Source organism: Manihot esculenta, chromosome 4, assembly GCF_001659605.2.
Source record: "Manihot esculenta cultivar AM560-2 chromosome 4, M.esculenta_v8, whole genome shotgun sequence".
Classification (NCBI taxonomy): domain Eukaryota; kingdom Viridiplantae; phylum Streptophyta; class Magnoliopsida; order Malpighiales; family Euphorbiaceae; genus Manihot; species Manihot esculenta.
This window is the reverse complement of record NC_035164.2, coordinates 15,881,118-15,897,928: the sequence shown is the minus strand read 5'-3', so window position 1 is coordinate 15,897,928 and position 16,811 is coordinate 15,881,118. Positions and strand designations below refer to the sequence as shown.

Below are 16,811 nucleotides of genomic sequence, written 5' to 3'. Positions count from 1 at the left end.
TTTGATGCATGTTTAGGCTAGTTGTAAAATGTTAAGGTTTATGTTGGTTTATTGTTAAATGTGATGTTTATGATGCTGTTTGTTGGGGTTTAGGCTAGTTTTATACCCCTTATGCATGTTGGAGTGTGTTTGCATGCTGTGGGAAGTTGGGAGATAGGATTTGAGAGTTGTGGGGCTGAAATGCATGAGTTTGTGTCAGGTTCTGCCTTTCTAGGGAGCCCAGGTTCGGCCGCCAAAGAAGGGTTCGGCCGCCGAACCTACTTGGGAAGCAGCCTTTTGGCCGCCTAACTTGCCTCCGAAAACATGCACTTTCGGCTCTGGAGGGGAGTTTCTGCCGCCAAACCAGCCCCCGAAAGTCCCTGACTTTCGGATTCTATGGAGGACCTTCGGCCGCCGAACCTGCCTCCGAAGGACCCCGACTTTCGGATCTGTAGGGACCTTCGGCCGCCGAACCTGCAGCCGAAAGTCCCCTGTCCCCTGTCCAGCCTTCCTTTGCCTGTTTTGCATGCATGTTTTATGGTATTTTAGGGGGTTTTTGGGGAGATGTTTAGAGTCCTTATAGAGTATGTTTGGTCCCTCATTTGAGTCCTCCTGTGTAGGATCGGACCTGAGGAACCGAGGTGATCAGTAGTGAGTTAGCTGCTCCAGAGTCAGTTAAATATCAGCCAGAGTTGAGTAGAACACAACTCTTTTTATTTCAAAGCAATTAAACTTTTAAGCATGTTCATGCATCATGAATGCCATGTATGTAATAGGTTGTATTGCATTAGAATTCATGAATATGACGCATTGCATAATATGATGTTGATGTGGATGGATGTTGGATGACCCATTGGCCCTTGATATGATATGATATGATATGGTATGGAAGTCCAGGTCGAGGCCCATTCTACGCCCCTGGCACAGAATAAGAGAAAGTTCAGGTCGAGGCCCATTCTACGCTCCTGGCACATATAGATATGTTATGTTATGTGATAGAGCATGTTTTAGTCAATATTTTCATGATCTTATTGATGTTTATTTGCACCTATTCTACCTAATTTTGTGGTTTTAAACATGTCTTGCAAATATTAGGTGTGAAGAAACAAATTGGAGAAAATGCTCTTAAAAATGCCAAAGGAAGCCAAAATTCAGCAACCTTCGGAAGCACTTTCGGAAGCCAAAAACCAGTCACCTTCGGCGGCACTTTCGGCGGCCGAAAGAGGACTCCAGAGACGAAACTCTACCACCTTCAGCGGCACCTTCGGCCGCAGAACCTTGCGTCCAAAGCCGAAAGTCTAGCCTCCAAAACTCATTTTAGGCAGCCGAAAATCCCTCTCAACACTCTCTTTCCTCATTCAAGAAGCCATATCTCGAGTTGCCATATTTAAGGAGCCAAACAAGGGAAGTATTTTGAGATCCAAATCTTCAAGATTCACATTCAAATATTGGATTTCAAGATCAAGCTATTTAAGGAAGCCAAATCCAAAGATCACATGTTTCCCACTTAGTATCATGCACATTCAAAATTCAAAAGGAGGCTCCACCTTCCTTATTAGTGCATGGGCAGCCTCTTAACTCTTTAGGCAACATCTTGAAGACCTTGGGCAGCAATTAAAAAGACCAAAGAACCCCCACTTGCCCCCCCATCACATGCATCTCGTTTTTGCCTTCACCCATGCACAAAGAAGGCACATATGGGACCAAGGGCACTTTGGACAGCTTCTAAAAGACTCATGGACTGCCACCAAACCCTAAGGAGCCTCTCAAGATCTATTTAAAAGCTTCAAGAAGACAAGAAAGGGGATTTTCATCCACCTCTCCTTCAAGAATTCGGCAAGGCTCTCCAAGCCTCTCCACACTTTGGTTCTTCATCTTCTTCCTTCTTTTCTTCTATTTTTCTATTTTGGTTCAACCATGAGTGGCTGAAACCCTTCTCTCTAGTTGCAGTTTGGTTGAAACTAAGGTTGTTTAAAGGGTTGTGAGATCTGAACATAAAGTGTTTGCTTTTGATTCATTCAATATTCATGCAATTGTGCTTAATTCCAAGATTGCTTTGTTGTTTTGATCAAATTGGCCACTTGATTCTTGATTGCAAAGTTAATTGATTGTTGGATTAGGATATTTGTTAGTCCGTAATTGCTGGAAATATTCTGTCCATAGAACACTTGGTGTAAAAACCCAAGAAATTGTATGATCTAGCAACATCTCATGCGTTTGAGTAGCTAGGGTTTGGATCTTTCTTGTTCTTCATGCAATTAGGAATTGTTTTGATGCCTTTGGCCCAAGGACGTTCCTTGGCAATTTGTTGATTAGTAATTGGTTAGAGTATGTTCCCTAATCAGTTTGTTCATAAGGAAATACATGGTGGTGAGAAGCGTCTTCCACCCCCATAACCAACCTATTGAATCAATCAAGATAAACATGTTTCAACGATCAACCCAAACAACCAAAGTGGATCCATATCTTCAACTAGACTTTTTCCATATTGATTTCTCGTTTTATTTTGATTACATACTGTTTTAATTGCTCACAATAGTTGTTAGTTAAATCAAATCTCAAAACCCCCCTTTTACTTCTATTGCACTTGTTTCTATTTCTCTTTGATTACTTGCTTTCAATTGTGTTTCCAATTAATTCTCTTGGTCTTGATTAAGACATATAAATAAGTAATCAATTCTCTGTGGATTCGATCCTTCACCACTATCTGCAGTTGTAAATTATAGGTAACCAAGAAGGTTATTTTTGACCGGCTTCGACAACCGCACTGTCATTATGATATGTTAAGCGAAAGTCTTGAGGAGCTCCCGTTGTGGGCCGGGCACATTGGATTATGTAGAGGGCCATTGGTGACAAGTCCATCCTTGATGTGAATTGTTTGTGATGTGATGCATTTCATGAAAGCATATGTTTAATGAACCGTTTTTACTGTTCTGCTCACTGGACTTTTGTAACTCACCCCTTTCCTCTAACCCCAGGTTTGCAGGGTTAGAGATAACAGGAAGTCAGCAAGGGTAATGGCTATGTCATGTAATAGAGTTGTAGTGGACATGTAATGTAATGTAAAGTAATGTAATGAGGATTAGTATTGTGCTTGGCCCTAATGTTTATTGTAAATCCCTGTTGTACATGATCTTTATGTAAATGTTCTAATGACGAGATATGTTGAACCAGACTTGACATATGAGATGTTGATCCTACTCGAGCATTTGATGAGGATTCTAGTATGGGGTTTTTATGTTTACAGTTATGATGCATGCACAGGTTAAGTTTAGTCTATGAAAAGTTTAAAGTTTTTATGAAAATGTATGATCATGTATGGGATTTCATCAGGTATAACAGGATGTATGTTAGGCTTGCTACGGGTTCCGGTGATCTTAAGTCGATCTGAATCCTAGCGCCGGTAGCGGTCCGGTTTCCATATCGTTACAGATACAATCTGAGACAATCAATCAAAATTATCCTATTATATTTAAAAGGACTTGGTTGACGTTTGATGCAATCAAATTCAAATTCTTGAAAGCTCATAAGCCTTTCATTAGGTTAGATGGATGCCATTTAAAAAGACCATTTGGTGGGATTTTTCTAGCTGTCATTGTGATGGATAGAAATAGGGGTGTTTTGCCACTAGCATTTGCAATTGCAAAGTCAGAATGCTATGATAGTTAGGTATTCTTTTTGTTGAATCTTTATAGTACTATTGGAAGAGGCAGTGATTATTAGTGTAAGCCCTAGTCCCATGTACATTGTAAAGATATTTTATTTACAATAAATAACGATGAGCCATTTATTTAATCACTTTATTTATTATTGTACATATTAAATTGATAAAACATTCTTGAATGTTGGGTCTGTTCAAGTTATCAAGTGTAAGGCACTTGGTAGTAAAACCTTAGAACATTAAAGAACAATATTCTAAACTTTCATAGTCAATTTTTGTCATGGGAGTGACATTGAACTAAGGCTAGTATATTCTCTGTGAGATGATCATATTTTACGGATCATAAGACATTGGATATCAATCAGAGAACATAAATACAAGTTAAGAATGTTTTATTTGGAAATGATCCACTTACGAGAACACTACAGGGTTGAAAGTCATAAGTGTCTCTCTAGTGATACTTGTACTAGAAGTCTTTAGACTGAAAATCTCTATGGATGCCTAGATGAGTCTTCGTATACTTTGACTTACATCTAACGCGCCCGTAAATGGGTTGGCAAGAACAGATATGATTGGGTATGTCACGATTCATGCTAAGCAATATGAGAGAAGTGAAGAGATTGCGTCTCTCAAAGAAAGAGAAAAATATCATCGGCCACTTGACTAGTGAAACTAAAAAGAGTGGCTACACCCAAGTTGTATGATAAGAGTTATCATTAATTTGATTAATTCAGTATCACTAATAGGTCAAGGAAAATGATTTAGCATTGAGTAAGGATGACTCGTTCCATGCCTTATGCAAATCATGATATCTTATAGCAAATGATTGTATTAGTTCACTGGTAGGGTGATTTTCTGAGCAAATTCATAACTATTCAATTTGGGTAATTATAATATCTTACTAGAGACTAATTATAATTTATGGACCTTAAAAATCCATTGCCAATATTGAATAGTCCTACAGGATCGTACACGATAAAATTTGGATAAATGGTACTTTGGTCTTTTCCTTATTGGGCCATTAATAAGTGTTTTGTTTAAAATATTATCAATGGACTCATGTGAATTTTGGTGCACATTCCTAGGCCCACTTAATGTGGTTTAAAGTCTAATATAATTAGTTAATTAAAAGGTTTAGTTAATTAGTTAAAAGAGAGAGAGAGAGTCCTAATAGGATTAGAACTTGTTTTAAGGAAATTTATTTTGAATTAAATGCTAATATCTAATTGGATTTGAATTCAAATTAAATCAAAATTTCCCTCCAGGTTTTCTTCTCATTGAGGCCGAATTAGATTTGAGTATAAAAGGGAAAATAAAACTCTAATTTATGGCTCAATAGATGCGGCTACATAAGTGAGAAAAAGGAGAGAAAAACTGTAATTTCTTCCACCTCCTCTTTTTGGCTGAACCTTTTAGAGAAATGAAGAGATTTTTCTCCTATTTGCTCTAAAGTTTTTGGTATTAAATACATCAGGAATTAATAAAGATCAGATCTCCAATTCTCTACCTAAGCCGAATTCACAAAACCGAAAGGAAGAGACAAACATTCAAGGTGCTAGCACACTTCCTTTGGCCGATAATTTTAGTGTATGAAATTATAGAGAGGAGTCGCTATTGGGCAGTCCCTTAGTCACGTTTTGCTACTGGAGAGGAGATAAAAAAATGTGATTTTGATTCGTTTCATTTTGGTCTAGTCTTGCAAACAATTCAGCAAAGGTAACTCTTACAACTTTAATGTCATTGTTGCATGCATCAATTCTTGTTTGTTCTTATAGTTTAAAATTGTTTGTTTTTTTTCCGCTGTGCCAATCTAATATTAAGCTCATAAGATTGCCAATAGTGATGACAAGTTATGAACCTTTATGTCAGACAAATAAAAGGTATATTTATGATTTTTCATATTAAGTATTTCAAAATTATAATAATGTTGTTTACATTTTACTAAATGTGTTTAACACAAGGATTGATTGATGTCGTTAAATACGTCTTTCCAAATGCATGTCGTAGATATTATTGTAGACACATTTACATGAGCTACAAGAAAGAGTTTCTTGGGTTAATGTTGAGATATGACTTATGGAATGTAGCAAAATCAACTCACAATTATGAGTTCTGGATGCATATGAGAAATCTCGAGCCAAAGAGAGAGCAGAAGCCATATGACTGGCTATTAATAATTCCAATGTCCCAATGGTCCAGGCATGCTTTTTGGAATGAAGCAAGTGTGACCACTAAATAAATGACAGCACTGAGTCTTTTAATGGATAGGTTAAAATTGAGGGGAATGCCACTAATCAATCTCTTTGATTCAATGAAAGAAAAGTTCATGCTAATGTTTCATAAGAGACACACAAAGACAAAGTCATGGTAGGATAAGATTACACCAAGGACAAAGAAATTACTGGATCATATCATAAGTAAGAGAATATTCCTTAAGTTGACACTTGGAAGAAATGAAGAATCTGAATTACATGAAGGCCCTTATAGGTCTGTTATTAGTTTACAAACTAAGATAGTTACTTATGGATAGTGGGCAATTAGTGGACTTCCCAACAAGCATGCAACTAGGACGGTTGGTTATAATATAGTAGACATTCAAGATTATTGTCATGAATACTACATCGTTGAGGCATATTTGAGAGTGTATGATACATGCCCTTCCTTAAAGAGAAATTGAAGTTGATGAAGAGTATCTTACAATGGTGCCCCCTCCATTAAAGAGACGATTAGGAAGGCAAAAAGAGGAGAGGATAAACTAACAGCTAAGTTGACGATGCATTCTACAGTGATTTGTGCATATTGTAAATAGATGGAACACAACAAGATAATATGAAAATATGCACCTGTTGGAGTTAGGTTGAATTACATATATCTTTGCTGGTTATGTGTTATTTAACTAACATGTAAGTTTAAAGTCTTGAAAATCTGTTACAGTCAAATAGGGCCTCCACATCCAGTGCAATACAACTTGTGCATCTTATGAACCATAGTGAATCATCAAGCTTAAATGTTGGAGTAGGAGGGAGATTTGTTGTATAAAAGACCTTTGATACATTAATATTATTTTGAAAAGTTAGAACATTTAGGCACTTGAAACTATAGATTTTGGATTTTAGTATTTGGTACATGGTTGACATAGTTCTTTTTGTTAGATGTAAAGCTCTTTTAAGGATATGTTTGGCTTAGATTTGATGTACATGATCACTATTTTGGTTGCTTTTATTTTGGATATTTTGGCTTCTTTTTGACAGATGGATTGCTGTAAATATATATATATATATATATATAACATGTAACATGTATTTTATCATCCTATTACCATTTGTAATGTTTTATTTATAATTAATACAGCTTTTCAAATGTTTGTATTTTGGTTGCTTTTGCTATAGTTTAGATGTTCAAGTTAATTAACAATAAGTTAATTCATAATATACACAGATCATTGGCATTTAAAAAATTTATACATATACATAATTAAAATTTATTGAACAATCATCAAATTCATAAAACAAGGTTTTAAATATAACCTAAAATATATTTCAATGTTATAAACATGACATCCGAACAATTAAATACCCCAAATAACTTAAGATACAATTTAATAAATCTAACCTTACACACCTACACTAATTTACTGCTAACCATGCACAATTTAAAACGCTTTTAAACCAAACACGACAACAATAATTAGAATACTAATTATGATATTCAAATGTTTCAACACCATCTCAATCCTTTTAAGTTTGGCAAAAAACATCCTTGTTATAATCTTTCAATTTCATCGACTCCAATTTTTGCTCTTCAATAAACTTTCATAGATCCTTGATAATTCTATTTAAAACTTTTATTGTAAAGATCGCTCAATCTAAAAAGCTTCCATACTTACTGTCTCTATAATAGTAGAACTTATTTGGATTATCATATATTCTTAGATTAGCTCTTTTTCACATCTATAATTGAGGTTTATAAATCTTCATTCCTCGTTAATGCAATAGCAGCTAAAAACTGACATGGCATATATATAGTACAGAAATAGAGAAAAGAGCAAGACAAGTGAGACGAGCAAGAGATTTGTCCCAAAGAAAATTTCTTATCCTCTTTATATTCATGTCTTTTAGAGGGTATTTAGAAACTCATAAAGTTCTCTCATCATTCCCTTTATATTTGCCTCATAAAATTTTTTCTTCTCGTTGACCAGCTAAACTGGGAGCGACTAATATCAAAAAGACAAAAAATTGGATGGATTTCCATTAATGGAGATAATTTTGAAGGACATTTTAATCTAAAGGATATGCCTCGGGTAGAAATTTGCCCAAAATAAAATTTGCAGAGATGACAGGAGCTTCACTCCAACGCCGACAATGCGTCCTCGGCTTAAAAGATCATCCTAAATTACTCAAAAAACCCCCAGCCAATGCTCTTTCCTGCGCTCGAAGACCCTCTCCACTTATCTCACAAAAATCTACTCTCTCTCCCCCTCGATTCACCGTTATTCTTCCCTAAAACCTGCAATCTCTCTGCATCCTTCGCCTGCAATTGACAATGCAAATCTCTCGTGCTTTCTCTTCTCTTCTCGGCGGAACCCTAATTGGATATTCACCGCCGGCGAATTCTCCGGCGGGACTTATTTGAGCTGTTCATTTTAGGGTTTATCTATTCTATTCGATTGGTACTGATTCTACTTCTTGAATTCTAGGGTCTCTCTCTATCTTTAGCTCTTGCTCTTTCTCTTTTGGTGTGCACTGTCAATCAACAACTGCAACAACAGCAGTAACGCCTATGGCTCCGGGGCGTAAAAAAGGAGCGAACAAGGTAAAAGCAAATAGTGAATTGACTTTGGGCGATCTTGTTCTTGCTAAAGTCAAGGGGTTCCCAGCTTGGCCTGCCAAGGTATTTCATTCTGTTTTACTTGTCCATTTCAATGTCGATAAATTGGTTACATGCTTCATCTAGAGAAAAACTTTAATTTTCTGTTTGCTTATCATGAATCAATTCTGGGACTTAAACATAGTTCGATCGCAAATTTACTTAAATACGGATTTTATGATGCCCTGTGGACTTGTCCGAAGGATTTTTATTCTTTCTGGTTTAAGTTTTAGTTCTATGCATTATTTTGCATATAGAAGCGCTGGTTATGTCGAAATTATCGCTTTCAAGATGCACTCTGGTGAGTACACATACATTGATTGTTTCTGTTGCTATTTGTGGGATCCTTTATTTTGATGTTAAATTTTCAATGATTTTCGCTCATTTTCTTAAATATGCTTTTTAGTGTAAATGTTAATTGAAGATTTGGGCAATGTTTTGTGGTTTCATGGGGTGTTTATCCGTGGTGACTGGTGACTATCTTGGATAAGTTAGGTAGATAGGCCTCTCTATCTCCTTGTCTTTCTTCTCTCTCCTTTGTACTTCAGTTTAATATTCAAGTAAATGATTCATTCTTTTTTCATGTATTGGGTTGTACTCGTAGTCCAATAAAAAGCTTACTTATGTGAACTTGGATCAAAGCTTTCATCTTCAGTTGCATTTGGCTTATGTTGATGAACTTTTGAGCTTGTATGCCTGATAGTTTTTGCCGCTGATGTTGTTGCTTATTTAATTTTATTTTCAGATAAGCCGCCCTGAAGATTGGGAAAGAGTTCCTGACCCTAAGAAATGTTTTGTCCAGTTCTTTGGAACTGAAGAAATGTAATTGTTTTTTTTTTTTTTTTTTTTTTTTTTTTTTCTGGTACTTTAAATTATCTAATTTGTTTGTGCATGGCGAATTCTTGGAATAGAATATCTTGCCGACTTTAGTTGGTTTACTCATATGTTCGTTTGTTTTCAGTTTGTATGGTTATGTAGACTATTTAGCTACATAATTGAGTTCCTATAAGTAGGGAATTGTTGTCAATGTTTTAGTTCAAAAGTTTGCACTGGATTTTTATGTACTTCATGGGCACATTATTTATATGAACAATAGTAGTTATTTATATGTAAAATAGTAGCCTTGCTTTAGTAGGCTGGTTGTGGGGTTGTTATATTTCCTTTTAACTCTTCCTTAGATAGATGTGGGTAGGGACTAGGGAGTAGGGACACTACCATTTCCAAGTGAAGATTATGAAGCCCACAATGTATTTTGTTTAAATATAGATGAACAAAGTTCTGTCTTTTAATTATTTTAAGAAAATGGTTCAACTTTATTTTCTCTACATAATTTTCTTTTTGCCGTGTTATCATTTTTTTTTTTTTTTGAAGAAGATTAAACAGATAAGCTAAAGCAAATTATAACTAGTCTGGGGATGTTATTGTAAGTTATCTGTACACTAGCAAGGGAAGAAAAGAAAAGAAAAATAAGTCAAAGCATTTAACAGCTACAATGAGAGGGCAAATGTGCTAGTTTTTTCTTCTTTCTTTTAGTACTTTATTAAGGGCTAGGGATTCTGTTCCTCATTTATTAGGTTTATTAACACGTGTTGGGGACCTCATTTCATTCCATTGTTTTATTTTCTTGTCCTCCAGAGCTTTTGTTGCACCTGCTGATATTCAGATATTTACAAGTGAATTAATGAGTAAATTGTTGGCTCGATGTCAAGGTAAAAGTAGATATTTTGCCCAAGCAGTGAAAGAAATCTCTGCAGCATTTCAACAGTTACAGAAGGAAAAGTCAAGCAGTTTACAAGGTACTGATAGATCAGAACCTGGCTGTGAGGGTGCCTCTGTTGATAGGATAACAGATGATATAGAGCTTGAATTGAATGGTGGCATGGGCACTAGCGAATCCAAAATAGAAACATGGGATGATGAGGGTGATTTTGATTCTAAGTTGAAGCATTGTTCACATAGACAAGGTCAAACTGAGTATGAGGATATAAAGCCTTCTATTTCATCTGATGCGAATGATGCTTCATCCCTGGTTATGTCTTCTGAGAAGAAAGCTGAAATATCAAATGGTGAACCACAGTTAGTATTATCTAATATAAAGGATGAAGAGTCTGGTGATGTACATGGAAATGTTAGTTGCACAAAGAAACCTGGCAATGCTGAGAGAGCAGGGATGAATATTCATAAGTTTAAGAGTATGGCTAATGAAACAAAGAGGAAACATGAAGATGCTACTGGCGGGAATAAAAAAGATAGTTCTGGGGTCTATGTTCTCTCTAATAATGTTAAAAAATTGAAAGATAGAGAGGAAGAAAAAAATGCTTCGGGTGGCACTGTAACAGGGTTTTCTCCTGATGCTCTTGTATCAGATTCTGAAGCTGTTAAGTCAGATTCTGAAATCAGAACTGGAATAAAACCAAAACAACTGCAAAAAGGAAAAAATAGCTGTATAGTGCCTGATAGTATGCATGAAAATGTATCAAATTGCATGGGTGAGGTTTCTGACAAGAAAAAGAGGGCCCAATCTGGGCTTGGAAAAACAAGTGAAACTTCACATCCTGCAAAAAAAACAAAGTGTTTACATGTAGGGGATGCTGCTGCTAAGGCATCTCTCACAAAAAACACAAAGAATGATTCCCCAAGCTCAAATGCAGTCAAACACTCTACCTCACATGACAAAAGAGAAATCCTCTTGGCTTTAAGAGCCCAAACAGGAAAAGGGAAAACTGATGGTTTTTCTCAAGCTGCAAGAAATAAATCTAATATTTCTTCCCAAACAGGGAAAGCTAAATCTGCTGTCTCCATACAAACAGGTAAAGCTAAATCTCATTCTCCTTCCCACGCTGGCAAAGTTAAATCTTATGCATCTGCCCAAATGGGTAAAGCTAATTCTGATGTTTCTGCTCAAACAGGAAAAGGTAAATCCACCATTTCCAGTGATGAAGCGGTGCTGCCTGTATCAAAATGTCATAGGCGGGCAATGGAGGCAATGTCCGACTCTGTTTTCTTTAATTCAAATGATAAGACTGATAAAGATTGTGGAGAACTGAAGATTGCTTCTAATAATGTTAGTGTTCTAGTTAATCAACTCCCCAAAAGACGGAGAGCTGTTTGCCTATACGATGATGATGATGATGAAGAGGAAGATCCCAAAACTCCAATTCATGGTGGATCCTCCAAAAGTATTAGAGTACCTTCACTTGTGTTTGGTACTTCTATAAGAACAGACTCTCATATTGGGAGTTCTGTTAATCATCAGCATGGCGGCTCTATTGACGTTCTATCAAGTGTTGATGATTCCACCAGATTTGAGCGTAGCAGTTCAAAGGAATCATTTTCACAAGTGCATGTTGAATCTCTTTCACCTTTCCGATCGAAAAGTGTGAAGTTGCCTGATACACTGGACTTTTTTAGTCCTGTGAAATTAGCAGGTGAGCAGTTATTGTCCAAGGATGCAAAATTAATTTTGAATTCCCCCAAGAAGTCTCCTCATCTGCCTGTGACCAGGCCACCCCTGGAACAGCATGAAGCCACAAAACCTTTATTTAAAGCTTCCAACGGGTGTCCTATGAAAAAAGCCCAGTCTGTGTCTACTAAGTCGGGTCTGGTTTCTGATAGTTTGAATACTTCTCAAAATCATGTGGTGGGTCAAAGAAATAGACAAGGTATATCAGGAGAAAGACTCAAAAGTACTCCTAAAGGACAGATGGGTGACCCTGCTGTTTTAATGGAACCATCAACAGAGTATAATCCTTTGCCTGGTGAAATGCTTGTATTGTTGTGAATTGATCATATGCTTATCATTTGCTGTCAATTTATATTTTATGCTCTTGCCTACTTACAGACAAGAAGTGGTTACAGAAGATGGAAGCAGTTCATTGGTTGATTCCAAGACTCCAGATTCAGTTATGTCCATGAAGCACCTTATTGCTGCCGCTCAAGCAAAGAGGAGAGAAGCTCACTCACAACATTTCCCTCTTGGAAACCCTTATTCTTCTTTTATATCCATCAATGATTCTCAAGGAAGAAGTCCCAGTCCCTCATCATTCCAACCTTTTTTATCTGGCACCAGCACTGTGTTACATACTGATTTACATGGCTTCCAACAGCATGTAGTTTCTTCATCTGCTCATGATCATCAATCAGCATCATGCAACCAAGTGGATACAGAAGATCTTGAGGAGCAAAGAGTTAGTTCTGGCCACAGAGCTATTGGAGGCTCTCTGAGTGGTGGAACTGAGGCTGCTGTAGCTCGTGATGCTTTTGAGGGGATGATAGAGACTTTATCAAGGACAAAGGAAAGTATTGGCCGTGCAACTCGGCTTGCCATTGACTGTGCCAAGTATGGCATTTCCAATGAGGTAGGTTAAATATACTTTTAAGTTTTGCCATTCATTGAACTGACTCATGTGAAAGAAATTTTTTTTACTCTGGATGTTCTGCCGTAGCCGAGGCACAGCCTACTGAGTACTGGCTGCTTACCTATGTCCTCTGATGAGGAGATTGCAGGATTGAGTGTTTGGCTCCTCTATTGCCAATCTATTTAAAAGAATTATTAATTGTTTGCATAATCTTTCCAAGACAATCTCTCGACAATTATAAATTTATCACCTTGCTGGTAATTCAGTTTCTGCTTATCCATCTTGGATGTGGGGGTTAGGTATGTCTGGGTCTAGGAACAAATATATGGGAATTGTTTCATAATTTTTTTCCATCTTGTCAGATTAATATTTTAGAATAAGCAATAGTGAGAATAGTGATGCTGAGGAGCTGGTAATTTTATAGTATTTTTGAAAGATGTAGTTATTAGTGAATTTTCAACAAAATCTGATGCTTTTTGAGGATCATTTATAAATTGTTTTAGCAATTTTGGTTGGCACTATCAAATCATCCTTTAGACTCTGAGGCTCGTGCTTGAGGTTGCGGGGCTACCCTTTTTTTGAAAAAAAATACCATTTTAGATATTGTTGAAAAATGCTGTTTAGTAATTTTCAGTTTGTATGGCTAATACATATTATTTTAAACAAAATTTTAAAATGCTCCAACATATTTAAGGAGGTGCTTCTCTCAGCAACAACTCTAATAACCATGCCGAACAAACCTTGACATGTACTATGCCTTAAATTATTCTTTGAATCATTTTCTTGTGATTGATCCTATTCTCGTTAAATGCAACATAGAGAGGCCTACATATCTGATATCCTTGCTTGATGTTCTATGCTAGTGTTCAGTTCAGATGCTGGGAGATAGTTTTCTCCTTGTTTTAGTTATCTACAAAAGCTGGCAAGTGTTTTTGCAGTTTTGCTGCTCAAAAAAACAATTAGTTGGTGATCGTAGTAGTTTGTTGGTTAACACTTTGCAGCTATGTTTTAGGATTTTCGATTTCGAGTGCATCTTATATCAGATGCATGGAAGCTTAAGCCTAATTTTCTTTCCCTTTTTTTTTCCCCAATTTTTATGGGAGTAATAGTTAGTGCAACAAATTCCACTTCCCCATTTTCTAGAGCTTATGATGATGTTAAATATGTGTTAGGGTTGTTGCGATCAGGTGTGATATAGTTCTTTGAATTTCTGGTAACTGAAACATACTGCAACTGATGTTATTGCACTCTGGTAGATAATCGCTGCAGGTCAAATCTGTGACATAATTTTGGTTCACTAATTTGTTTGGGATTATTACAGTAACAAAGTTATTGAGGATGCTAATTATGAATTGATTTGTTTATATGTATAGCATTAATTATGGACATTGTAAGAATAGAGGGTCTTCTTCTTTTCCTGAATCAATGCTCTAGTTTAGCATGGTCATATTTGAAGGGAATAAATGTACATAAGGAAATTTGCAGGCACCAGCATGGTGATAGTCATATTCTTGTTATTTTGCAAATGCATGTGTCTTTCAGGGAGAATTGAATTTATGCAAAATGATTGTGCAGGTTGTGGAACTTCTAATCCGGAAATTGGAATCTGAATCCAGTTTCCACCGTAAAGTGGACCTATTTTTTCTTGTTGATTCAATCACTCAGTGTTCACATAATCAAAAAGGTTATCTCCTTCCTAGTGATGATTCTTTCAAAGTTTACTTCACATAATTAATCCTTCGCTTTTGATATAAAAGCTGTTGAGCATTTGATTTAACCCTTGTGCCCTAATGAATATAATTCTTGCCATACTCCTGTTGTAATATGTGTACAGGGATTGCTGGAGCTTCATATGTTCCAACAGTTCAAGCAGCATTACCACGACTTTTGAGTGCTGCTGCTCCTCCGGGAAACGGTGCTCGTGAAAATCGTCGTCAGTGTCTCAAGGCAATTCTTTTATTTTATTTTTATTTAATGTATCTGTAGGAAACCTTCGTATATACATATGCATGTGCATGTGTGTATGTGTTTATGGATATATGTGTATATATATTTTTTTATGGTGAATTAGGATCCATTATTTTTTCACCAGGTTCTACGTTTGTGGCTTGAGAGGAAAATTTTACCTGAATCTGTTTTGAGGCAATATATGGATGATATTGGAATTTCAAATGATGATTCTTCTGCTGGAGTTACCCTTAGACGCCCATCTCGAGCTGAGAGAGCTGTAGATGATCCCATCAGAGAAATGGAAGGCATGCTTGTAGATGAATATGGCAGGTTTGTTTCTTTATATTTTGTTAAATTTTTAAGTCATTACAATCTTGTAATGGCCTTTTCACTTTAGATGGTTTTTTCTTCCTTAATAAACCTTTAGGCTTTATCCTAAATGCTTTGTAGTTTGTAGGTATTTTATGATGAATGTGATCCTAAAATTATTTTTCTTGGAATGTTAGGATGCAGATACATAGAAGCATAAAATAAAATTCTTCCAAATTAAACCCTATCCTTGTGCATTCACAGCTGTTCACATGTTGTGAGCGCTGAGGACAAACACAATCAGAACCCTATGGTGCCTGTGTTGGTAAGTCCATGGTTATTTACACCTACTTTTAGGAGTCGAGTCCTGGAATCAAATAACGACCATTTCATAGCATAATGACGGTTATGTAATGGGATTTTGAGGGGTTGTTACCTGTTTCACTATTATTTACAGGCTTCCTGTAATTTGCAAGTGCAACGGTTGTTATGTAATGGTAACGGTTGTTACCAACAATTGACCTCTTCAAAAATTTTTTATTGTCTACATAATTATTTTAACTATAAATTAATTAGAGGTAATATCTTTTTTGAAAAGTAACGATAATAATTATTATCGTAATTACTATCATGATACATGATTATTATCATTATCATAATAACATTATGATACATAATTTTTTTTTATTGTCTTCATACTTATTATCATTATCATTATTATTAATGATAATAATGTTTAAGAATGATAGATTTATAATTTTATTTGATGTATCATGCTTATCATGTAGTTGTGTATATTAATCTTACTTCTATCTGTCAATATTTATTCATTTCATGAACTCTGAAAATTTTTAAAAAAATTCATATAGCAGCAGGCCATTACCATCATGTTATGGGTTTTATAGGTTAGTTTTCATCACCCACGATCATGACGTGTGTTAGAGTGGGAACATATCTATACATAATTAAAGGAGATTATATAATCATAGGCTAATTGATACTAATTGATTGATAGAAGATTCTTAGGAGTTGCCTTAACAAGGCCTTGTAATCTGTATATAAAAACACTTCAACAGAGAAATTACATAGAAATTATCCAATTAGTTTTTATTTTATTACATGGTATCAGAGCCTTTAGGGTTCATCTGTTATGTCTTTTGGGTTTGGGATATTGTTCTTTTTTGAATCACCGGTCCATGTGATTGTTTGATCGCACCACCATCCTAGGAAGTGGCAAAACAGAGTTTTCGGCCTCTCCCCGAAGATCCGTGGTTAGATTGCCGGCGAGTGGTCTCCACGCGCCATTTGTATTTTCGGTTTGTTCATGTGCCGGCGCGTGAACGCGCGTCGCACCTTGGCAAGTCTCTAGTTCCACTTTTGAGATTGCCTCGTCATTTCCGACCAGTCTCTGGGGTTGCTATTGTCATCAGACCTTAGTGCCGTCGAGTTTCTCTTCTGTTGGAGCTGTCCAGGTTCTGTTTCTTTCCTTCAAGGCTGTGTGAGGGATGTTTTGGTGATTTTATTATTGGGTGAAGTGTTATTAAGGTCTAGTATTGGTTGAAATAGCTTTGACAGTAGGACCTATATTACTGAAATTATTCCAATGTCTCTAGTAGCAGCTAAGATGGGTAAAATTTGTCTTATTTTCTCTTCACATAAATGGGTCATTGATTCTGGTGCCACGGATC

At 36.2% G+C, this 16,811-nt stretch overlaps 1 protein-coding gene across 5 annotated transcripts in view; it reads left to right on the top strand.

The window, feature by feature from the left end:
• Positions 1 to 7,718: 7,718 nt before the first annotated feature.
• The window catches only part of LOC110612557 (ENHANCER OF AG-4 protein 2), a 36,646-nt gene continuing 27,553 nt past the window's right edge, over positions 7,719 to 16,811 (top strand). For 2 of the 5 annotated variants that reach the window (XR_006350457.1, XM_043955969.1), the window contains exons 1-8: positions 7,719 to 8,530; positions 9,252 to 9,328; positions 10,142 to 11,316; positions 11,416 to 12,247; positions 12,348 to 12,864; positions 14,440 to 14,548; positions 14,699 to 14,811; positions 14,957 to 15,144. Coding sequence is in view for 1 of the 5 variants with exons in the window: in XM_043955969.1 (XP_043811904.1) it covers positions 8,420 to 8,530; positions 9,252 to 9,328; positions 10,142 to 11,316; positions 11,416 to 12,247; positions 12,348 to 12,864; positions 14,440 to 14,548; positions 14,699 to 14,811; positions 14,957 to 15,144 (3,122 nt within the window). In the remaining 4 variants the exon portion in view is untranslated. The other 3 variants (XR_006350460.1, XR_006350458.1, XR_006350459.1) reach the window with 3 other exon arrangements.